At 41.2% G+C, this 25,123-nt stretch overlaps 1 protein-coding gene across 3 annotated transcripts in view; it reads right to left on the bottom strand.

Moving 5' to 3' along the window:
- The window catches only part of VAV3 (vav guanine nucleotide exchange factor 3), a 148,076-nt gene extending 123,154 nt beyond the window's left edge, over window positions 1–24,922 (bottom strand). For all 3 annotated transcript variants that reach the window (XM_054285958.1, XM_054285960.1, XM_054285959.1), the window contains exon 1: window positions 24,692–24,922. In XM_054285958.1, coding sequence (XP_054141933.1) covers window positions 24,692–24,895 — 204 coding nt within the window. In that variant the 5' untranslated portion in view covers window positions 24,896–24,922. The remainder of the gene's footprint in view (window positions 1–24,691) is intronic.
- Between the last annotated feature and the right edge of the window lie 201 nt (window positions 24,923–25,123).

The raw sequence follows: 25,123 nt of genomic DNA, 5'->3' as shown, positions 1-25,123 counted from the left end.
GATCATTAGAGCAGCTGGGTACCCAGTTCTCAGAGATGCAAGGAGAGCTAAACCTCACTCAAAGTCTCCTCCACAGGAAACACTGTCTTCCAGTACAAGAACTGGTCTCCATTAAAAAAAATAACATAACTTAAAAACATTCCCTTGGAATAGTTCATGATGCATTTTTTTCACCCTTTTTTAAACTACATGGCTTACACTACAGTAGTCCAGAATTCTCAGTTCACAGATCAGTAAAATATTGCAGTAGGGTAGTATAAGCCATGAGCACAAAAAAGTTGACACCAGTGAGAAATTCAGCTTCTCTCTTGCTGATCCACAGACATGCCTTGAGAGGAGACTATATCCAGCACCAGAGACAGATGGACAGAAATCACAACCCATCCCCATTCGGTGATTCTGTGACAGGGGCTCAGGAGCCTGAACACACTTTTCAGTATTAACAGCTACAGATTATGAAAACATTTCTAAAACATTCTAATGTTTCATTACTACATAATGCAGCCACTGTCAGGGCTGCTGAAATGGTGTAACTCCTGTGATAAACCACTGTGGGTTTATGGAATAGGTTCTAGTGGCCTCTGGTCTGTTCTACACTGAATGTAATTTTGCAAGAGGCACTAACTAACAGCATTTATTGAAATGACAAGCAAGTTTGGGGAAAAAAGTAGGTCTCCCACATTAAAAAAGCAGGTATGGTTTATAAAATTTGGATTGTATTTGTCTGAACCTTAAACACAAGACAATGGGCAAATCAAGTTATACCAGGTCCCACAGAAATAGTACACTGTTTTCTCCCACAATATTTGCCACTTCACACAAAAACATTTATTTGAGGCTTTTTCCACACAGAACATTGTTGTGTGCACTGACAGAAAGGCATAGAAATATTTCACGAAGGGTACTGATAGAAATGACTAATTGGATACTAAAAGCACAGGCAGGTCTGAAGCTGCCCACAGGGAAGAAGGATTTCTCAAACCAGAACTTTAATGAAGTGAAAGATGAAATGCTAAAGAAAAAATGGGGGGGGGGGGGGGGGGGGGGGAAATCATATAACCTCTATTCCCATAATCTAAGAGGTATTTCTCAAAAAATATATTTTGGCACTGAAGTACTTCAATGGAATAAAAGTCTTTTTGATACAGACCATAATATTCAGTATCTAGACGTATCCTTTGTACTAAAAGCACTTCTACAGGCGTTCAGAAACCAACACAAAGAGCTCTGAAGATCAAATTGTGCCACAAGACATTTAATGAAATTCCAACAGAGCAACACCCGTCAGGCAAGTGAAAACTGAAAGGCCAAGAAATGACAAGTATTCAGGAAAGACAGAGTTCTAATTCACTTTTTTTATTATTTTAATTACCAATAGTGGGAAGGAGGAAAAAAGCTGTTTGTATTTGTTTCAACTTCCACCTCCTCTTTATGATGATGATTGAGTCACAAGCACAGATATTCAGTCAGAAGCCTGGGAAGCTGGCAGCTCCCTTGTCTAGATCGGCCATCCACACTGCCTAAAGACAAACTAGGAACATACTGAAGCCTGAGTTATCTAAGGCAGTCTAAATAGATGCTAGGCTATAAGGGGTATTAAATCCAGACTGGATCACTGTCACTTATTGACAGGAAAGGTGGTTTTTTCCCCCCACTGTGATTCACTTTTGCTGGCATGGAATACTCATCCCTTCAACACTGCACTTCACAGGTTTTTGTGCTTGTTGAGTTCCCAGCCCCACACAGACTTCAGGAAGCTCCCAATAACTGCAAAGAGAATGAGACCAGTTGAGACCACCATCATGTAGAAGCTATAATAAAAGAGTAAAAAACATAGAAAAGGGACTCTACTTAGCCCATTTCTCACTAAATACACTTCATACCCTGTGGAAGAAACAAGGCATGCCAACCACACAAAGTCCTGAAATCTTCCCCTCCTATTCCTCCTCTAAATGGCAGCCCTTTATAAACTACACAGCTGCAGCAATTTGTCTTTGCCTTATCTTTAAAGAGCCTTCTATGCAAAACCAAAAAGTAATGGCATTTTACATTACAGCATGTTACAGCAAAAATAGCTGAGGAAAGGTCAGGCTTTGAAAACACATATATAAAAGACGCAATGAGAGGAGCAAATTTGGCTTCAATTGACACATCTCAGAAGGTACAATTGCTTTGTTTTTTCAATTGTGAAATACTGATGTTACATGCAAGGAAGCATATTCAAGTTTGTCAATATGTGAGGTTTTTCTATTGGTTATTTATGTTCTTAGAAAAGCAGAATTAAACAAGAATTGAAGTCAGAAGAACAGAAAAGCAAACCATTGCCATAACACTTAAATGCACTTTCTACACCCTCAGTGCTTACTACAAAACATGAGCTCCTGACCTTTCCTATCTGTTCCTGGAATGATGATGAGAACAGATTAGCTAGGAATCTCGCTTTTTATTTTCCCCACTCAGTTCATGAGAATACATGCAAAAAGGAAAATGCTGCACTTATACCTGTTAAGAAAGAGGAGAAATGCAAACATTTCCATAATGGATTTAACTGGAAGCATTGGTTTTGTACATTCTGTCACCAAGATTGATAAGTGCAAGTTGTTTCAGTGAAAGAAAGCATTGAAACAGAACTTGTTCCCTCAAAATTTCCTTCAAGAAGTTGATTCATGCCCTGAGGGTTGCAGATTCCTGTCTTCTCACTTGTTCCATTTGCATTGGTATTTGTTGCAACAACTGTGCTGATAGGAACAGCATCAACTTCATTAAAATGCTGTTCAAATCCTGCTGAGTCTGAATTTGAGAGAGATCCCAGTACTTGCTACCGTGAGCAAACAGCACCATCACCTCTAGTCACCGAGCCAAAGTTACACAGCAGCAAGACCAAAACTGTACCATGAACCTACACACATAAAAGAGCAACAGTAACTACAGATAAAGATCCAAGGGTTTCATCAGTGCCTACACAGTATGCATGCACAGGAAACTTCCACCTTCCTTACAATTCTTTCAGCCACATCCCATAAAGGGAGAAAATCAGGTACTTAGAGATACAGCTGCTCATATATCAAGAGCTCCTTTCCATAGGGCAGGCTGGACAATTCCCCATCACATGCCATCTTTGACAGAACAATCCCAAAAGGAGGGTTACTAAAATAGGAGCACATTATACTTCTACTAGATGTCACAACTATTTTCTTTTTACTATCGGTATGTTAATTAACACCAGATTACTAGATGCTCAGACAAAGCCCCACTGTGATACTGACAGAATTGTACAGTCAGGGTTAACAATTCAACACAGAAATCATTCCTGGCTCTTCACAGATTTCAGCAGCCAAAGTACATTAGATTAGTTCTGCTCTGCCAAAAGGAGTAATTATCACTATATGCAGTAAAAAATAGCTGTAATGATTTCTAAGTGAATGAAGTATGGACCCACTGATGAAGTCTTAATTCAACATCTATTAATGTCTTTTCATAAGCCAGCAGGAGAGAAAAGAGCAACGTCGGACTCAGGAATGGCATTTGTAACATTTTTCTTGTTCACATGTGTGCAGCTTTTCTTGGAAAAATCTTTAAAGCCGGAGTCTTACTTAATGAAGGCAAAAGGGCCATAAGGAATTTACAGAGCAAGACAACACAAGAGGATGAGTGATCCTATTTTCAATAAGCAAATGAAAGCTAGCAGGCAAGTAAGCATTATTCTTAGATAAAATCTATTAACTTGCAAATTACATTTAAAAAAGAAACTAACACACACAGGAAGAGCACGTCACTCACATCAAAGGAATTCAGTTTTACATTCTGCATTTGACCTCTTGTTCAGCAAACCACCTCAATCATTCAGAGGATCAATATTTCTAGAGCCCTAAGCAGAAGCAAACCAAGCAAATGTTAAATACCTCCCAAACTTTGCTCTCAAAAAGCCACAAAGCAGGTACACTAATAAATATGGAGGAGACAGCACACTGAGCTCTTTGTAGAGTTGCTTGAGGTTCTGACAGCATTACATAACTGAAGCATTTTACTAGGAAATGTGCTATGCAAAGAAGAACAGACACCTTAATTCATAGGATTAAGGTGCAGCCAGGGAGACCTGTAGTGTTATTACCTTTCCAGATGTGGGCATTCTTTGAAGGCCTGCACAACACAAGATGCTGTATGAACTATAAAACGAATTAAATTCCTCTGAACCACTGCTAACACTGTATGAATATTAATAGCATGTTCTTTATTTGCTCAGTTAATGTAGTAATTAAATATTCATAGGAAAGCTCTTAAAATTCCTAACTGACTACTATTCAATTGTGTCTATTGCATTTTGGCTTGAGTATGAAGTTTTGTTTATGTATGTTTGCTCTTCTCTGTGCTTCAAAGAAAGAAAATGGAAATTGAAACTTGGAAAAGAGCTGAGGAAGCACAAAGGATGCTCCACTTCTAGTAATACTGATACAGAGTGAATAGAGGGCAGGGAAAGAAGTTCAAGACTTTTTATGCATTACCAACTCTCTCCTTGGCATTAAAGCATTGGTCGAGCAAGTGAGAGCAAAGAAACATGGAAATTCTGTGTGCCTGAAGTCAAGTGCTCCCACAAGCCATGAAACTGGCAATACATTGGAACACTTAGATCATCAAGCCCCCACTACAGGAATTCCCTAAGAGCAATTGGCAAGAAACAGGATGGGAGAACTCAGGACAGCACCCTGTTGCAAAGAGCAGTTTTTAGAGTAGCCCTTGGTTCCCCACTAGCAAGACTTAATTAAATCTACTCTGCAGTATCTTGTCAAAAAATCAGCAGCTGGAACACAGTACTAACCTCGTGAAGCACAAAGAGACTGGCTAGGGAGTTCCTGTGCTTGGTTATCTTTTCAAATAAGTAGCCCTATCTGTCATATGTCCCAAAGCTGCATCTCTAAAATGTATTTCAACAAAGATCTGAGTGTTTTACAAGCAAATGCAAAAAGGAGGAGGGCAAAGGGAACATGGAAAATAGTCCTAAGGAGAACATGAATAGGAGGAAAACAACAAGAAGGAAATGAAAAGAGGACTCCAGGAAAAGGAACAGGAAAGGAGCAGACACACACTAAAACAAAAGTTTAAAAAAGAAAATCAAAATAGACTAAAAGAGATCCAGGAGGAAGGAGCACTGAAATAATAAAATACTTGATTGATTGATTGTGTGAGACATGAAATAAAAGCCAAACACAAGAAAATGTGTTAAAATTTTGGTGTTAAAATGCTCCAGGCAAAACTGTTTATGAAAGTGCCATTTAAAGTAAGACTAGTCACTGTCCCATAAGGTGTACTTAAAATTGTGACATGGAAAACTGCTTCTGTAAATGACAAAACTGTTCAGGACACTGATTTACTACTTGGATGTATTGTCATTGGTCCCAACACCCGCTTTCTAAACACTCAACATTTCAACTTAGCTGATGAAATATTAGTAGTTTTCGGAAACCTCAAAACCTATACCTACCTAAAGGAGTTAAACTTATTATAGGGCACGGGGGAACCCTAAAGCCTCCACCTTAACTAATACATTTAAACAGCAAAAGGAATGCAAAGCCTCAAACTAATTAGCTCTCAACACTTTTACAATCAGAGAAAACAAAAATTATATTCACACTTAAACCATGAAAAACCTTACAGCAACAGTATGAAACACAGATCTTCACATCTGTACAAGAGATAACACCCAACACATCTGTTCCATGTTGTTAGTTTGGCACACTAAAGAGCTGCTTCCATTGTATCTTGGTATCTTTTATTCATGACTGTGCTTGGTTTTTACCAAGTGTCTAACGTTAGCACAATAGCACAAGATAAGCTCTTACTTTCCCTATACCTGCGCAAGGGAAATAAATATTGGGGTGAGCCCTGAATGAGCCCAAGGACAGCGTGACACAAAGCTGCCTGGTGTGACACATGAGCTAAAGGCAGAGAATTCACTGGGGGATCCACACCTGACTTCAGCTCCATTGCAGGAACACAATCCCTTTTGCTTATTTCTACCCCACACCTAAAAGTAAGAGCACCATTGAATTCACCATCTCAGCTGGATCTTCCTGGTGAATAACTTGTGGCTGTAGTGCCCTGAACACAGGCCCTACAAGCCAGCCCTGGACCCTGACACTACGTAATCCCTTTACAAACACCTACAGTGTGGGTTCAAGGGCATGTTTAAGTTAGCATGTACTAACTTGTTCATTTCAGAGCACTTAGATTCTCAAAAGCTGTCAGCACTAAATCCTGCATGGAAATTCAACACACCTGGGGAGGGGAGGGGGGTGCTGACAACCTACACAGGGTTGTCAGTTCCTATTGAAGGTAAATCTAGCCCAAATAACTCCTGTGTTTTTCCATTTCTTACCAGCAGATACAGATCATGTACTAGGTCTTTGATTTCCACGAGGAAGGAACAATATTCTTATTAACAGTCTTTACTGTTAACATGCATCATTCATTAAATACTTTAAATGTTTTCTCAAATTGCATATGTGTATTCTTTTCCAAATTCTTATGGTCATGGAATAAATTCCTACAAGACCTTAAGGATGCAAGTACAGCCCGCTACAAATTGCCCAATATGAATATGACTGTCCTCTAGTTACCTATTTTAAAAATCCACTGTTCTATTTTTGCTGGTGTGTCACTTCAGGTTTGCAGTTTATTAGACCATTCTCTCCATGGCAAGGACAGGGGTTTCCAATATATTCAGAGAATACTTCAAGGATTGCAAGTCAATTAAGTAGAACAGCTAAGTCCAGAAGCCCAAACCACAAACCAGTGGGAATAGCCATGAATTGAAATCAAATTCCAGAAATAAATTTGCAGGATTGGAGGCAAAAACTCAGTGTCTGGATAGTGTACTGACTACCTTTTTATATTTTACATTTTTATTTGAGATGTTCTCTGGAGCTTCAATGTATTGACCTGCCACCAAATGCCATCCTTCGTGCATTGAGTGCCATACAGTGGCATCTCAGAATTGCTACCTAGCACTTCCACTGGACAACCCCTCTGCTTCCACACTAGAAAGGTTAGCAAATAATCTTCTCTTCTCTAGGCCTCTCTTAGTCTCCCTCCCTATGTTGCCTCTTGCCAAAAGCTGACAAATTCTTCATTTTCTGTTGCTTGTTTAATACAATCAAAAACCTCTACTGCCCTCATCTGAACTTCTTTCATTTCATTGCATCCTTCTTAAAACAGAAGACCACAACTACAGACTACTGGAGTATTGTGGTTTATGCAGCAGACTACAGTGGCATAATGAGCCATAATGCATAACAGCATAATGAATGTTTGGGGCACAAACAAGCTTCAGCGCATGCATTTTGCAAAATTCCCTGGGTACCACATCCTCCACTGCTCCCTATGGGAACAGACTACTATTCTGAACAATCTGGTCTGGATGTCAAAAGTGAAGTAGATGAAACAGTGGTTTGATCCACAGCTGCAATTCCTGTGATAAATAGCACACAAAACCATTAAGAGTTCTCAACTCCCAAAAATTCTGAGGGAACAGGCAATTAAAACACAAATCTAAAAATGTAGAACTAACATCTTGTTTTTACCCACAACTGTTTCCCACCATGACACTCTGAAATCCAGCCAGTGTTAGGCAAACTGCACTTCATTTGTTCAGTGAAATGCAAGCCTCCTAATTATGGGGTACAAGTGAAGTATCTAGATAGCACAAGAATTGCTAAGTTTCAGAACCTTAATTTACACCGCCAACTCTAAAAACAGATGAATCTTTGTGAAACTGCAGTAGGCTTCCTTCCTTAAGAAGGCTGACAACTAGTGAAAGAAAGGTTCAGTGGACATAAAACATTCCACTTGTACACCATCATAGGCACTTGCTGTCTAAAAGGCTGCATTCACTCACTCCAAGCTGCCTGCCAAAATGAAACACATCATTGAAGGCAACACAAATTTGTGTGGGAGATGTGTCAAAATTGCATAAATCCCTACTTCCACTAGTATGAATTAACAGCTGTGATCATCTCAGCAGAGGCAAGTAAGTGGATGCTCATAGAAATTCACCTGTCACCTCTATATGCATCCCATTTCATGTGACAGCTAAATGAACTGATACCTTGGTCTCACAATAACAGTTAAGGTACACCAAGAAATGGTCCAAAACTTCATTTCAAAGAATGTCAGTTTGGAATCTCACAGAGTAAAATAAAAATGAGCATGGTCTCATGAGAAAGAGGATTTATGAAAATATGAAAAGAAAAAAATTAAAATCCTAGAGCACAAGTGAGTATTCGTAATAGCCTAAAATAATCAAATTGTGAATAAACCAAATACATTGAAACCTGAGCAGCAGAGTATAATTTAGCATCATCTGGACTGTTAGTCTGCTGAGCAATTTGATGCAGGGTTTCAAATGGAGTATGTGAGCACCAGTGAGAAGTCTGCATTACTGAACAATACTATGTGCTGAGTCATATTATATCATATTTTTCTATAATCCAATTAAGAAAACTGTTCTTAAATAACCATAACATAGATGGTTGTTTCAAACAGCTCATTATAAACAACATGAAGGCCAGCTCAGTAAAGAGCCCAGCATAACTGTGACTAGATATGTTGCTCTTCAGCGCATAAAGTCCATGGGAGACCATGAAAAACCACACAGGAAAGCTGCCTTGTCAACAAGAGAGCAGCATGAAGCCCAAGATGCAGAGCAAGCTTAGTGTCTCCCCTGAGCCCCAAGCCTCAGAGGCCACAATGACCCCTCAGCAGTGCAAAAGGCCCCCAGCCATACTGCAGAAGCTCTGCTGTTACTGTCGCTTGGCAGTTCCTGTGATTCACACTGCAAAATGGTGGGGTGCTGATGGAGCCAAGGAGGAGCTGTTCAGAGCATGAGGCAGAAGATGAAAGCCCCACCTCAATAACCACCCAGGGCACCCTGCCACCAATACCTCGTCAGGTACAAGTATCTTGCCACACGTTTCCACTCTTGCTTCACAATCCCCTTGGGAAGAGAACTACAGAACATTGCACCAAAATAATAATTTTAGTTATTAAAGTACAATGTGGTTTGAGTTTTGGCACATTATCCCACGTGTCCATAGACGAGCTATGCTAAGGATCATTTTAAAGTAAAGAACTCATCCCAGTCTTTATGCTACTGACTCACAGTTGAATGACTTCAGAACTGCACACATATTGGTGACCTCATGAAAAGCACATTTCTTGAAGCATTTTAAAAACACCTGCAAAAGGTATTCCTCATTCCTGAAAGAAGGGCTGTGTAAGTTATTACTGTTAGTTTCACACTTGTATTTCCACTTCCCTTAAATTTACAAGAAATTTACAACAGTGCCAGAAAAACTAATCTACCAAGGCAACCAGAGAGCCACTAACTTGGGAAGTCCTCATTCAGTGCTCTGCTGGTCTTTTGAACTTAGTGAAGAAGCTGGATGCTGTTTTATTCGTAAAATTAATCCGATTAAAATCTAAGATGCTCATACATGTAGAATTAATTAAATATTCCATAATTTAGCAGCAGTGAGTGATAGCACAACACAATTTAAGTTGGCTGTATAAATATGTGCCTGTCATCCTAATTGTCGTATCATCAATAACATCGGTGTTTAAAGAGGCACACCAAAATCACAATAAGATACTGGCTATTTACACACATCTACATAAAAACCAACAGTCACTCTTGTCATGGCTAAAAGTTTCTGCATGAGCAGCAACCCATAACTGGTTTTGGCACTGATGCATGCATAAAGGAAAACATACAACCTAATATAGGGACAGTGAAAGCATCTGCCTGCGAGCTGTAGGCAAATATTTTTTCTGTCCTCTTATACAAAAGAACACATACAGAAGCAGTACAAGCAGCTGCTGTAACATACTTCCAGGCCTCTGCACAAGCATCAGCTTACTAATTGCCTAACAGAACATCACTTCAACACAAATGGTTCCTTAGGTGTTTTTTTAAAATAACACACTGAATGTGAATATTGGAGCTAAGCTGTAAGAATGTCTAGATTTTGTCTAGAAAACCTCATTTTATGTCTGGTTTTGTTTAGTATTGTTTTGTTCTACAGACTAATCAGCTACATAACATGAAATCTAAATAAAACACAGTGTGATCCTGGATTAGTGACTATAGTCTAAAAGGCATAATAGCTTATTGAGACAAGATTAGAAAGAAAAACAAAATCAATATATATGCAATTTGTAACTGGGGATTTATAACAATGACAGATCTTTCTCTGCCTCTCTATGGAGACAGTTCTCAGGACTGGAGAAGCAACAATAGTGATTCTCAGAAAAATGGACACAACAACTCTGCAAGGCTAATTCTTGCCTTTAAGTCAGATAAGCAGAATAGCAGCATGGAGTCCATGTAGCAGAAGACAAACTTGTTTGATTTGTTGCAAGATGATATTTTAGTGTAAACAACTAGACAGAAAAAATATTCAGCAACAGTCTTTGAATAGATCAGAATAAGTGAGGTTACAGGTAACAAGGACAGGAGAGTAATTAGGCAAAACAATTAGAATAGACCCTTGCAACTAATTTTCTGGCTATAGGAAATAATTGTATTCAGATCCTGTTCACTTTTTTCAGAAACAAGTATTCTTCTATTTATGACAATAATATGACAATATTTTATAATATGACAAAAATTTTCTATTTATGACAATAATATGCCGCTTCTCAATATGTGTTCTTAAAAAACCCCAGAAATCAGTACATAGTAAGTACTTGACCTAGTGAGTCTAATTATTAAACTCTTGCACTGCTCACTTATTTCTAAATGAAACCACAAGAGCAGCTACATGGGTACTTTCTTTAGCAAGGACTGGAAACTCATAAGTCTGTGACTCATTGTTCCGCTGCAAACAGCTGTGCCACACACAACTGACCCAAGTGAGCTCTGAACATGACTCACAGCGCCACCAAAATCTGTCCAGATCTGCCACCAGCGAGAGCCCACCCCATCAGGACACAAACACCTCCACACAATTCCTGACAAACTCTCCCATGGCCTCTCTGCTCAAGACTTCCCCCCTGGTTCCAGAGTCTCCCCAGGCAGAAAGGAGCTCTTTCTCTCTGGAGGAGGCACAAGGTACCCACACATCTGCTAAATTCCGTCAGGTGTACACCCTGCCATCAATAAACACAACCTGAAGTTTGTGCAAGCCTGCTCTCTGTAATTCAAAGGGAAAATGACTCTTGAAGGATGGCAAGGGGACCAATAAACTGTGGTTCAAATGACATTCCTTTTTCAATACCAGTATGCCTTGCCACTCAAGGGTATTTCTGATTAATTTTTTTGACAGCTGCAGAGAACTAGCAAAAAGTAAATTGTCCCATTTCCTTATCTGTCAAAACACATCAAGTTACTGTCTGCTAAATGTGGTAATTTTTTGTTTGCAATAGAGGACACTCAAGAAGATGCACAGGAAATCCAAGGACCTCCTAACAGAACAATACGGAAATCACTTTTTCTCAGTGACTACTTTTATGAAAACTTGAAAATTTTTATTAAAAAGGAATCTACCCATTTCAAAGCCAGTTGAGGGAGAGAAAAAAACACCACACAAATTAATTGCTCATCATGTGTCCTCACAGTGAATTCTATAAACACTCAAGACCCCTAGTTTATTTTCCACTGGGGACACTAATAATTGGCAAGAAAATACAAAGAAATTAGAATGGTTGAAAAAGAATATGATTAGAGAACAAATTTTAAAAGGCATTTCTCTAAAGTCCTTCTCACAATTACATACAGTAAAGAAAGTTAAAGGAAGTATTAAAGAGGAGGCTAGACTTTGCAATGAAGAAAGCATGATAGAAAACTAAGCAAAAGCCACTTCCTCACAGCAGCATGTTTCAGTTCTGAAAAGGTATCTGAGAAGTTATTCACAAGTTATGAAAGGTTCGATATCAAAGTAAAAAAATCACTGACCTGGATTAAGATCCAATACTAATCCAGGTCAATGCTTTTTGTGCTTTAAGTTCTCATCAGTATCTCACTGTGAAACAAATAGTTTAAAGCTGCTCTAGTACTTCAAATTATATGAAGCCATAACACCAGCTAGCATGAAGGGATGAGTATGACAATTACTGTTCAAATGTACGTTCTCCATTAAACCAAGAAACTGCATGAAAATAATTTCATATAGTTCCATAAGAAGCTTTAAAAAATAAATCGCAAATGGTAACATTGAACTGCTTCAGCCTCAAGTGGGGAAATAACATGAACAAACCAAGACAAAAGGTGCACATTTACAGGACAGTTACTGGTCACTGATGCCTTGACCTTCTCGAGCTTTCATTGACAGCACATCCACTTGCATGGAATAACCAGCTGGGCATCACCCAATTCCCTGCCTGCAACTTCCTTGAATTATACCAGGGATATTAAGACTGTGTCCATCCACAGAGAACAAACAAACCCCAGAAACCTGAAGAAACAAACTATTTACTGTGAAGGTAAGCCCTCAGGGACATCATTGTGTAGCAGCTTGTATCTCACAATACAGATACTCACTGTAGTGGTTGTCTCACTTTGAATGTAAATAGTGAGTCTGGGAAGCAAAAATATAATTATCATGTCTATCAGCCTCTGAAGAGTGAGTGGAACTCACTGGAAAGACACAGAAACCACTAAGACTGATGTCCAACACAAAGGAGATGCAGGATGAACGTGCTGGCTAGCAGAACTGGCTATTTCTGCCTTGCAAGCAACCTTGAAAATCAATCTGAGAAGTAGTTAAAAATAACTACCATTCCATCCCCACCTGCCCCTCAGGACACAGCCACAGAATAATATTGCTTAAGCACTGGTGTGGTGGCACAAATCTCCAGAGGATGGTGACAAGGGCAGAAATCAAGTGCTTCTGCCTTTGAAAAGAACAAGTTTGCAGTCTGATTCACCCTGCAGGCTGTCAGCACTAGCTTTTATCCTCATCACTCCACCAGAGTGATCTGCCCAGTCACCTGGAACAAAGCAAAATAAATTTGGGGATACCCTCACACATGTTGCAAAGCTCTGACTGCAACAGGGAGGCAGCAGAAACTTTTAAAATAACAGGTGAAAGCAAAGCAATCACCATTTACCAAAAGTAGCCACTGAAAAGCAGTTTGAAATAGCCCAACATGAGATTGCTGGCCAAGCACTGTCTGGTCCCTTGAATCCCATTTTCACTGGTGCTAAAAGCACAACTTCCACCAGAGCCTTCGTGCCCAGCTCTCTCATCCACGCAGCTTCCGGAGGAGACGCGCTCTTCACCGTGTAGGAAGCGGATTTCAGACAATCTGCAGAGTGATGAGGCAACAGGAACAGCACAGACAACAGGGAAGGGGAGGGGAAACAGTTGAACGGAAGAAAGAGCATCAGGAATGAAGTGAAGGAGGAAACAGATGCACTGGCAGGAAAAGAAAATACAAGTGGGAGGGGAAGGCAAATGTAGAAGGTGAAAGTAATACAGACCAGTTTGAGAGGACAGAGCACAAGCACAAACTAGCTGCAGAACAGATGAGTCAAAACAAATGAGAATTACAGACAAGAAGGAAAGGTGGGGAAAATAGTAATAATTTTAAAAACCCCAGACCCATCACAGCAGCACTTAGTAATCACAGAGCAGTCTGGGTTTCTGATAGGTGACATCACATTACCTGAGTCAAGACAGAAAAATGAGAAACAGGGAAGATTGGAAAAAGGTTGTCACTAGCAGACCCATCAGGAAAATGAAATATTCTACAGAAGCCCTAACATTTCAAATTCTGCTGTCCTTTCAAATCAAGATGAAAGGCATTTTAAGTTCATTAAACTTTAACATGACTTTATTGAAACACTGGATTTTGAGGTCAAGCTCTAATATTCATGAGCACAAAACAAAAAAAGCTGAATACTACTCCATTTCTTTTCCAAATAGTTTTAAAAACATCTTCCAAGAACGGCATTTTCAGGGCTAACTTTCCTGCTGAACTGCTTCACCATGAATTTTAGATTAGATACAAGATTAGATGAAATCACTTGTTTCTCACTAGAATTAAAAGATACATAACTTAGGAGTTATTTCCAAACCTAAACATTTAGCAAAATATATTTGTGGTCCTGCATTTTGGGTCTCAGATTTGGACAAGCATTTTTAAAAAGCCATTCCATTGCATGGAAATGGACACAGGTTCTGTGCCAGAAGGAAGAACTCCTTTATTAATATAACAACTACCTTTAGAAGACCTACACAGACAAACCCCACCAAGACAGCAATTTTGCCCCAAAAAAAGAATGTCTAAGGCTTTTGTTGCTAAGCAGAGGCCATATGCACTCACAAGTACTGCAATACTGCTGATGGAAGGATCCACCCCTCAGGCTTATTTCTGGTCAGGTGTGCTAAGAGACAGTGGTGCATAGTACATCCCCCCTCTTGTTTCAGGACTTTTTAATTCATTGTTGTTTTTCTCTGTTTCTCCCATTGGTCATGGCAAATAATTTATAATTTTTTTAATTACATTTTTTTAATTCATAGCAGGTATTTTTAACACTAGAGAATAATTCACATTCCATTAATATTGCTAGAGCTTGTGCTCTTGAAATAACGTGATGTGCTATGGGGCTTCCAAGCTACAAAAACCTACATTCTCAGAAAAGAGAAAGCAGATAGCTTAAATTAAGCAGATTCCCCAGGGGTCTATGAATCTGAGCAGTTATAGCTGGGAAGACATACAAATTTGAAATACCTTCCAGTGTGCTTCTCAGGAGCTTCTCATGAAGTGCAGCCCACCCTGTGGCCAGCATGGCTCAGCTATCTCTGCATCCACACTCTCCCATCACCCCCAAGCCTTGCATCTCAGCTCATCATTTCACCGGGGTCTTCAGCAGAAAAGGAAACTATAGGGCTATGATACAACTACAGAGGCATTCCAATAGGATTACAGGAGTCACTTCCAAAGAGCTTCACAAAACCTGCAACAGCACAGTACCAGTAGCTACCAGCACCTTCTGAGGCACAGTCCTTCTAACCAGCAATATTGCTTGAAGGCATCACTGAGAACAATTGGGGAGTTAAACCTCAGCTTTACAAAGAGTGCCATCTGTTCAGCATACTTGCAGTGAAACCAGCAGCCTCAGCACAATCCACAGAGAAGATGCATCACCATATTCAGCGCTGCCAACCACAAATGCAAAGTGAATGAACACAGACCCTGAATAACTTTCTCATGACTACTTGTAGTGATTAACATCAAGGCACGGTGGTGGGTAAATGTGCACTGCCCTCTGTGATGGAGAAAAAGATCAGGACAGGCAGAAATCAAAACAAAATGGCTCAAGTTAACCCTGCTTGGGACTCCCATAAAACCCCAGCACGTGACACACCTGTTAAAGATCACTTAAGATTTTAAGTGTTCTGCACTTTTAAAAGTGTTCTAAGAATTCAGTCAAACCAAACACTGCTGCTAAGAGGACACCCACATATCCCAAACAAGCCCTCTGGGGTATGGCCCAAAAATTGTTACTTCACATCAAGCATCCAAAAAGCTAATTGAAATTCATACACACACCTAAAAAAAAAAAAAAAGAAAAGGAAAGTGGGAAATCAGAGCTCAGCAGGAATTCTCAACAATGTTTAAAAATAGGAAGTTTCCAATTCAGAAGAGAACATGGTTCACCCTGACACCCTTTGTGCGCATACGCCAAGGGTAAACCATTAAGACAAACTGAAACCTAAATATTTCCGGAAACAACTGCACACAATTTAGCAAAACTGGTACTAGTGTGAAATGCAAAATTTGAGCCACAAAGTAGGATGAAGAGGCTTTTAAAATAGCTGCCTCAAAATCAGTTAGCTTTTAAAAGCTTGGCAGAAATCCCTTTCCAGCCAACCACACATCAACTGACCATAAGCCCAAAGGCAGCAGCCTGCAAGGGCACTTCAGGGAGTCTCGCCCTTTCTATTTTGGGAGTGAAAGATGCTGCAGGCAATAGCAATAATTTGAACATTCTCTCTGGTGTTCTCTCCTACACTACTTTTTTTCCAGGAAAAAGAAATTCAAATCTTGATCTAAATCCTACAGAGCTAAGTGGGATTAACAAGTGTTCTCTTCAAGTTACAACTCAAATGGTAGCAGTATGTCATCACCATACCTCCACCCAGAGACACCTAAAATCTGAGGGGACATTAGTGCAGAGAAGGTGTGGACCTCCATCTGCCTTTACCCTTCTCTGTGCTGAAATCAGACATCATTATGCATAGATCCTGAGAAATTCAGAGGGAAAAATACCATGGCCCTCATGGCCTTTATCAGCTGATATAAGGCATCACTGCTACCTGAGGCAGCGGTTGATGGGAATTTAAAGTCACTCACTGGAGCACATAAGTACAATTTAAATTTTGGCTGCTAATACACAAGCAGAGCACAAGGAATTATACAAGCTATGATGATGCTATAATTATTACAGTATCTTAGTTTCAACCATGTGCAAAATAACATGCTCATCTCTTAAAGCATCAAATTTCTTGCACAACAGTGAAGTCAGACTGCTTTGACAATTAACATTAAGAGCCAAGTTCTAATCATTCTATTTTAGTTGACTCTCAGGCTTCTTTCCATGTAGAAACAGTGTGAATGAAGGAACAAGCCATGGTACAAAACACCCTAAGTACAGATTATACAGCACATACCATTACACAACTCAGAAACAAGTAGGTAAACTTGATGGCACCAAGGATTAAAGGGCATATCTAAGGATTTTGGAAATACAAATAATCTTGTTCTGCTAAGCTTTACCAGTTAAAAATATGGTTTTAAAATGCCTTGCTTTGTTGGTATGTTTTGGTTAGGGTTGATTGGAGTTTTTTCAGAAAATATTTGATTATAGCAACAATGTCTTTTCTGTGTTTTTTTTATTTTTTTGGCTTTTTTCGTCTTGTTGTTGGTTTTTGTTTTCCTTGTTTGTTTCTGCAGGGCAATCATACCATAATCTCTATATGATTTAAAATAAATTTCAGGAATAGAATGAGCAGAAAACTAAGTACTGACAGATTAACTGAATACCTATTAACCAATTTTAAAATAAAACTCTGAATGAAAGCAAAGGCCAAAAATATTTAGGATTGTAATATAAGACATCTGAACCACACCTGTAGGTCTGCAAGAGCATTTTAAACAGTACATGAGTGGCTTTTATACAAATTGCTACAATACCTCCATAGTATGCAATTTATGTCTAATGTTTCCTGTTATGAATATACAAAGAAACAAATATCCTACTAACAGTCCTTCAGTGTTTCATGTTACCAAGACATTCACTATTGACATTTAGTATAGGATGACAGAAAGGGTTATTGACCCATATTTTTCCAAAATATGTATTCTCACTTGACAGTGTGGTAACTGAAGCCAATAGCATTCACTGAGCTTTGAGAGAACATCTTTCTCTTAAATATAAAAATTCAAAGATGTCAGTTCAGATTGCATTTTACACATCATAAGCCTTAGCAAACAGCTGGTATTTCACAATGCCTCAAGTCTTAAACATAACTTGTCAAAGCAAAATAAGAGGAAAGAAAAGGTAGCTCCAGATGATGCCAAGTACACTAAAAAGTGCAGGGGAAAAAATCAATAGCCATTTGATAAACTGCACATCAATTCATATTCCTCTGTGAAACTGAATTTTTTAAATACTGAAATAATAGAACATAAGGTAGTACTAAACATTGCTATGAAGTATTATGGAATGAGATGAAAGTACTGCAATGCTGTTTCACAGCAACAGAAAGAAGAAAAAAATCAAAGGCTTCTGATGGGGGACTTTCTTCAATTTGGTCTTTAAAGAACCAGAGGTACAATTTTAGTATTGTGGGAACAAGTTCAAAAACTGGCACCTCTGCATAAAGCAAAACTAAAAGAAGATGAAATTATCAGTGACCTAATAAAACAATGCATATTCCTCTGTACTCACACCCACACAAGCCAGGACCCCCCTGCCTGCTCCAGACGGTGACACACTCGGCTCTGGCCAGTTGCTGCCCTGTCCCCCAGCATGTGGCAGCACACGGAGGGAGCACACCCCAGCGGCTTTCCTCTGCAGCCACACACGCTTGTCCTGTTCCTCTCTGGGTCAGCTGCTGGTCCAGGAGCCAGCATTACCTCAGCAGAAGGGTCTCCTCTGTTTCACCAAGATCAAACCATGCTCTGGAAGCCCTTGGTGCCCATGCCTCTCACCAGCCTGCCAGCCACTGCTCCCATTAACCCCGCTTGCTCCCCAGCACCCAGACCAGTGCCAGCCACGCTCAGCTATGCCAGCTCCTGCTGCCACGGCCAGGATGGATGCACCACACACTCCCTGCAGGCTCTGCCCCCCCGTCCCCTGCAGCTGCCTCGCAGCCCTTTCTCTCCCTGCCCTCTGTATTTCCTTCTTTACAGCTATGACCTCATCAACTCTTGACCTTCAAAGGAGAGCGGAAGAAGACGCATGTGGGAAATCCAAGCCCCTCTATGTCCCAATGCACAAAGTGTACTGCTGCTTTTTGCTAACCCAGCCTGATGTGCAGTGCTGCAGCCTGGCAAACAACCTCCTGCACCTCACAGGGCCAAGGCAGCATGTTACACCAGAGACTGGCATGCCAGCATTGATAAAGCCATTATCCATTACCATTAAAGAGTAACACAGCATATCCAGATTGGTTTTTTGTACTTATCTTGCGATAAAAATCGAAATTCTTAAGTGTCTTGCTTGCTGATAACCTTTTCAAACCAGCTTCCTAAATTCTTATGACTGACCATTCTCTGTAGTTAATATTGTTTCCCTTCATTATATCCTCCTACTTTTTATATACATATCACTCTTCTTTAACCCTTTTGAGTTGTTTCTTTTCATAAGCAGTTCTTCAACTTGCCACTATCATGGGTCTCTCACCTTTGTCAGACAAGGTTCTGAAAAAAACTTGGCTTTTCCCACATGACACAGCAGTGAGCCATACACAGACATTAATTTATATCATCCACTGCTGGCAGATGCTACAGCCTCTGTGAGAAACCAGCACAAATATTTTTTCTATTAATGCATTACCTAGATGCCAGCACACCAAATTTTGTGCAAAAGGGAACATTTGAGACACCTCTTGGCAAGATGCATATGCTGCATTTAATAACTCTACAATAAACATAACATGTAAAATAAGTACCATAGAGTACAACTACAGTTTTCCCTTCCCCCTGACAAAAAAGAAACTATGTGAATCAATTAAAATCATTACATCAGTTTTCAAGAGCTATTTTCCTCACCTTCTTAAGGTAGGAAGAATTACCTAGAAAAACCAGGTCAGTACTTTTTCATCAGTCTTTTCTTAGAACAAAACAGAGGTCATATTAAGGTTTTGCTTTGAACAAATACTTATTCAAAATATTTTACCAAGTCCAACACATATAAGATATGCATATGTACACATAACTTACACATGGCTAAATACACCTTTTCTGGATAGTATATCTTACAGCCAGTGTAGCTTTCATTTAAATGAATCATGGAAATAAAGTTTAATGTGGTGACGATGTTAAGTGGACCAAAGTACCAGCAAGTAAGCAAAGAGATTGAAAACATTTGAAGTTTAAAAATATTTTTAAAACAACTGAATTCTTTTAAATGTATGTGAATATACAGTAAGATTGAAAGAATTCAAGAATAGGGGACAGTTAAGTACTGACAAAACTGAACCAGTTTCTAAACTCTTGTTCAAGCCCAAGGAGTTTTACATTTACATTAATACAGTTTTTCTGAAACTGTAGCTTTGTGGTACTTCCTAGCACGTAACATAAGAAGCAAACACAGCACAGCCACCTGCAGGGAGCTTACAGAGGGGCTGCACACTCAGGGCAGGAGATCAGGGTTGTCAGCTGGGGGAATGGGGAAGCTCCAAGCCAAAGGCAGTATCAGAGGAAACAGGGAGGTTTGTCTCTCACAGCACACCCACATCCTGAGACCACCTGATACCACAGGAATCAAGAAAAATAAACTCCTGCAAAAAAGCTCTGTCACCACACCAAAATACAGCATGAATGACAAGATAACCAACTTCCTTTGGACAAAATGGTCATATCAAAAAAAGTAACTCCCTAAAATTAGAAAGTATTTGAACTTTTAATACTAAGTGAGGGATATTTTGTTTATTTTTACTAGAATAATAGGAAATAGTTCTTTTTGATATTTAATCTATGTCAGCATCCCCTTTAGGTAAACTCCCATGGCAGTATTGCATTAAGTGCTGTTTTCCTGTTTAGCAATCTCTCACAAATTAACTTGCAAAAACCATTTCAAAACTAGCTTGCAAAGTATTAAAGATAAAAGATAAGCATTAAACAGATGACATCTTCTGCAAATCTATCATAATCCATTGGTTTAGGTTTTACATTTCTGTTGATAAATTACTTAAATTCTTGTCTGATGACAACTAAACATCAGAATTAGTACTTTCTGTTATGGATCACTTGTATTTTTATTACTTTCACCAGCCTACATTGCCAAGAGGCAGCATCTGAGACAAGTGAATGACTACAGTGAACAGCTCTGAAGACACAGACACTGAGCTTCAGTGCTCCATCCTCTGTCACCAGGGACTGAGGCTCCACTTCAGGGGAACCCTGTAACACACCAGCACAACAGTCAACCTCCCCTACTCATTCAGCAAATTCCCTCTTCTAGCTCCATTCCCAGCAGCTAGTGCTGAAGTGTTTGGTGCCTGCAATAACGGCACTTTCACAACACTGAGTCAGGCAGGCTTCCCTACAGTCAAAAAGCTATCTCTTGATCCATCTCTTACATTTCCTTTTCTGATGGGACACGCATCAGAAAAGGAAATGTAAGGTTAAAGTAACTCAAGTTGTTCACTCGTGGGAGTTCAAACAGCAAAGTGAGTTTGAGCCTTGACACAAGAGCTCTTAATAGAACCAACATTTTCCTGTTCTAAGTGAAAACTCCTGGACATGCATGTCCCTGAACCTGAATTTCCAACCTCATACAATGCCCACATGTAATTTTTCACAGGGGACCTCACACCAAGACACACCAGCTTCTCAGACAGGAGCCGGCAGCACTGAGCTGGCAATCCAGAAGAGAAAGCCTCAATGCTGCTTAGCTTTTATATATACAAGGTTTATACTTTTAATATCTGAGGCTCACTTTCTGCAAAGTGTAACTGACTGGATCAGCTTCTGTTCTTCAAAGGACAACTCCCACCAACCAAATATACATAGTTTCATAAACAATTAAATATATCATAGTTTCATACAGTAATGCAGATAAAAACAGACAGCATTCAAAAGGTTCAAACCCCAGAGTTTTACACCCTGAAGCCACTGAGACATTTCTCTTGTACAGGCATTATCTCTAAAAAGGTAAAGGGGCAGAATCCACAGATCTCTAACACATAAAACAGCCCACTCACAAGAACAGCTATGGCACAAGGTGTATGGCTGGTGATGGGACAAAGGCACATGGTTCCCCATACTAGCCAGCCCACAAAACACACCCCATGCCATCTGGTCAAGCCCATTTCTGTTGCAATGCTGATCATCAATCTCAGTTCCTGCTCCTGCCCCAGCAAACAGTGTCCCTGTTTGAGTCAGGCTCCACCAAAAAGCAGCATCTGGCACCACGGCATCAGCCACAATCCCTCTGCACTTTTGATGTGGCTTATAAAGGGTTACCAAGGGCTACCGGGCAAAGCTGACACATCACTGATGTGTGATCTACTGCATTTATTCTGAAAAAATAAATATGTAACAAAATGGAAAAGACTTGATACTTTCATCAGAGGACTGACACCTACTCCTAGGTCTGCCTGAGGCACCACCTCTCACCTTCCTGTTCTTTGGAACTGCTGCATTTTTAAGTAGCCCCCAAGACATGGAAACTTGGTTCATAGAGCAAGGCCTGACAAACATCAGCTGCAGTAAGAGAGAAGGCCAAAATCAAACAGCCTGCCCTCAATGAGGCCCATTCACAAAGCCGTCATCCATCCTTCTCAGTCTCTACATAGATTAAGAACAGTGCACAAAGAGTCCCCTGACCCATTCTAAGACTTAGTGCAAGAAACCAACATCAGCTCAGGGAGTACAGGAGCTGCAGCTCAGTTCTAGAAGATGAGGGATAAGGGCCATATGAAGCTCAAGCAGCTCAGCTAAGCAGTACAGACACAGCAGCACTTTCAGACAGACTCTGCAGTCAGCGGCCAAAATAATTCCCATCCTAATGCCAACCCTGCTCTGCCCCCAGTGCCTATAACTCATTACCCCACAAGGAAGGGTGAGCTAACTAGTGTTTCTACAAGACCCCAAGATCCTATGATACAGCAACTTTATGATGCAAATCTACTCTGACACAGTATTAGATTACTGACAAGTACTATTGTGACAAAACTCATAGCTTAGGGCACAACTCCAAGCAGATCTCACCAACTGGACAATCTTCAAGCCATTGAGACTTCTCCAGAAGTTGTTATTCTGAGCTCTTTACAGTCTCAGCCGCAATTTACAAGCAACTGGCAGAATTTCAATTTCAACAATTTTTGAAATTTACACTTGAATGATCACTTCCAGCAGAAAGGGTGTCCACTTTTCAAAAAGCCCACAGAACCTCAGTAAGATCGCCAAATCTTGAACTCATAGAACACAAAGGTAACATTCCCAGTAAATCCAACACTATGCAGAGTTATCCATTATAGATTTTGATCCAACAACAGTTCCCTTTGTTTAAAAGGTAAAATCGGTGTAGGGCAGAGAAATGCACCAGTGGATAGAACTGTCTGCAGCACTGTGCAGTGCAGATACCTCAGGCATACAGCAGACAGAGAGACAACTCTTGTAAATAATCCAATATCTACAATTATAATCCATAGTTCAAACATACTTAGAGAAATAAATGTTAACCTTGATTCCCAAAACGGCTCTAACAAAGCAGACAAGAGAGCATTTTGATAACTTAGATTCACTAGACAGAAGGAGACCACCATGGTTTTAATTCATCAAAAATAAAATTAAGTAATAGTGGTCCAGATAATCAACATTAATTTAGAATTCAAGTTGATGCAATGAGTTGGCCATTCCAAAAATATCATGACGACACATTTCTAGTTCATTAAAAAAACACAAATATAAATCAAGGCTCTGGTGTAGCAAGTGATGAAAGTCACAAGTTGTAATAGTGCAGAGAAAAAGCTGCACTGGATTTCTACCATTCAGAGAAGTCCACCCTTTGTGCTCCATCGCTCATATGAAGTATTGCCTCTGCCTATGCCATTCAAGCAGGCACTTGAGCTCTCAAGTACACGGAGATAGCCTTTGTACCATTCGCATCTAGTGCAAGAGTCTCAGAGCTCTGACTAGCTGAACTACGTTTTTCCTTTTTGCACACAGAGCTTCCAAAAAATGCTGCCTTGGTAGTAAGACATAGCTGCTAAAAGAAAGGATTAGTAAGAAATAAAATAACTGGGTTTTAAGCAAACATCGACAGAGACATGGACAAAGTAGTATAATTCACTCCACTGCTTTTTGCTAGCATCATGAACGTGAATGGCAATTTCTATTTCTGTAAATCAAAAAGAGAACCACAACACTGAAATGTTCCATTGTATCTGTTTCTCAATGTTTTAAAACACATGACAGGCTCAGAAGTTAGTTTCCTTCCAAACAACATCTGCTTGGCTGCCACCATCTCTGCCGAGGCATAGGTGTGCACGAAGCAGTGACAGGAAGTCAAGTATATATAGTCTCTTCTTGAATTATTAATATAATCTTATCTCGATATCTGAAGCCAACTTTATGAGTCACAGTAACAAAATATCAGTCCAAACTAAAAAAAAAACGCATTTAAAACAGGGTAAATTAGGAATTACACTTAGGTATTAAATAATGATTCCAAGTATCAACTTAAAAAGCCAAAAATAAAAGGGCCTGAATTTAAAATAAATAAAAAATAGTATTACACAGCTACCAGCTATCAAGATCACGATTTCTCGTTACTAATCAGCCCTCCCCATTCACTTCACCATTGTAAGTCACAAAAAGCGAAGAGCAGCTGGCTGGAACTACCAGGGCTTCTTCAGCCGCCGCTTCCCACAGCCCCTGCCCTGCCTTGGCTGCTCCGGGCGGGCTCAGCTCCCCGGCCACGCCGGCCCGGCGTCCCCAGCCGCCCTCCGTCCCCACCAGTGTCCTTAGGAGTAGCCAGAAAAACCAGAAGCGAGAGGTCGTTTGATTTGTAACCCGCTCCCATTAAACAGTAACGCACAGAGATGTTAAAATGGTGACCCTGGGACTGCTGCGGGAACTTCTCCTTAGCACGGCCACCCCACGATGGGCCCGAGGGACTCCTGCCGAGCCGCCTCCGGCCGCGGGCCAGGAGCCCTCACGGCGCTCTCGGGAGCCGCCGGCCCGGCGCTGCAGCTGCGCCCTGTCCCAGCAGCCGGGACGGGACGGGAGCGCCGAGCCCGGGCTGGAGCGGCCGCACGGCGCAGGGAAGGTGCCCGGCGAGGAGTGCCCCGGCTCGGACTCACGCTCACCGCCCTGCAGGCGCGAAGGCTCCGGGCTGCAGGCGGGCAGCGGGCGCATCCCGCTCCCGCAGCCACAAGGCAAAGCACGGGGAGACCCCGCAGGCAGCCCCAAGGGCGCGGACACGGGCAGCGGGCAGGGGCGGGGGGAGCGGCCTCACCTGGGACATCTGAGGGCGCAGGTTGATCTCCTTCAGGTTGATGGAGTGGCTGCGGAGGTTGTTGAGCAGCTGGCAGAGCAGGACGCCGTCGCGCAGCGTCTGCGCCAGGTCGAAGACCTGGGCCGTGTCCCAGGTGACCCGGTGGTTGGGCGGCAGCACCTTGCAGCTGATGAGCCACTGCCCGCACTGCTTCCAGGGCTCCATCCCCGCCACCGCGCCGCGATGCTGCGGCCGCGGCGGCCCCTGCTGCGCCCTCCCGCCGCCGCCGCTGCCGCGGCCGGCCCGTCCCGCCCCGCGGCCGCCCCGGGAGGCGGCACCGGCGGCTCCACCGCCCCTCGCCGCGCCCCGCGCCCGCCCAGCCCGGCCCCGCTGCAGGGGGAGCGCGGGGCAGCCGGCAGCCCGCGCCGGGCCGCTCCCGAGGCTGCTCCTCTC

Source organism: Melozone crissalis, unplaced genomic scaffold (genome assembly GCF_028551555.1).
Source record: "Melozone crissalis strain CALT ecotype California unplaced genomic scaffold, PUWL_Pcris_2 ptg000045l_1, whole genome shotgun sequence".
Lineage (NCBI taxonomy): Eukaryota > Metazoa > Chordata > Aves > Passeriformes > Passerellidae > Melozone > Melozone crissalis.
The sequence above is the reverse complement of the archived record's forward strand: the minus strand, read 5'-3'. Positions and strand labels throughout refer to the sequence as shown.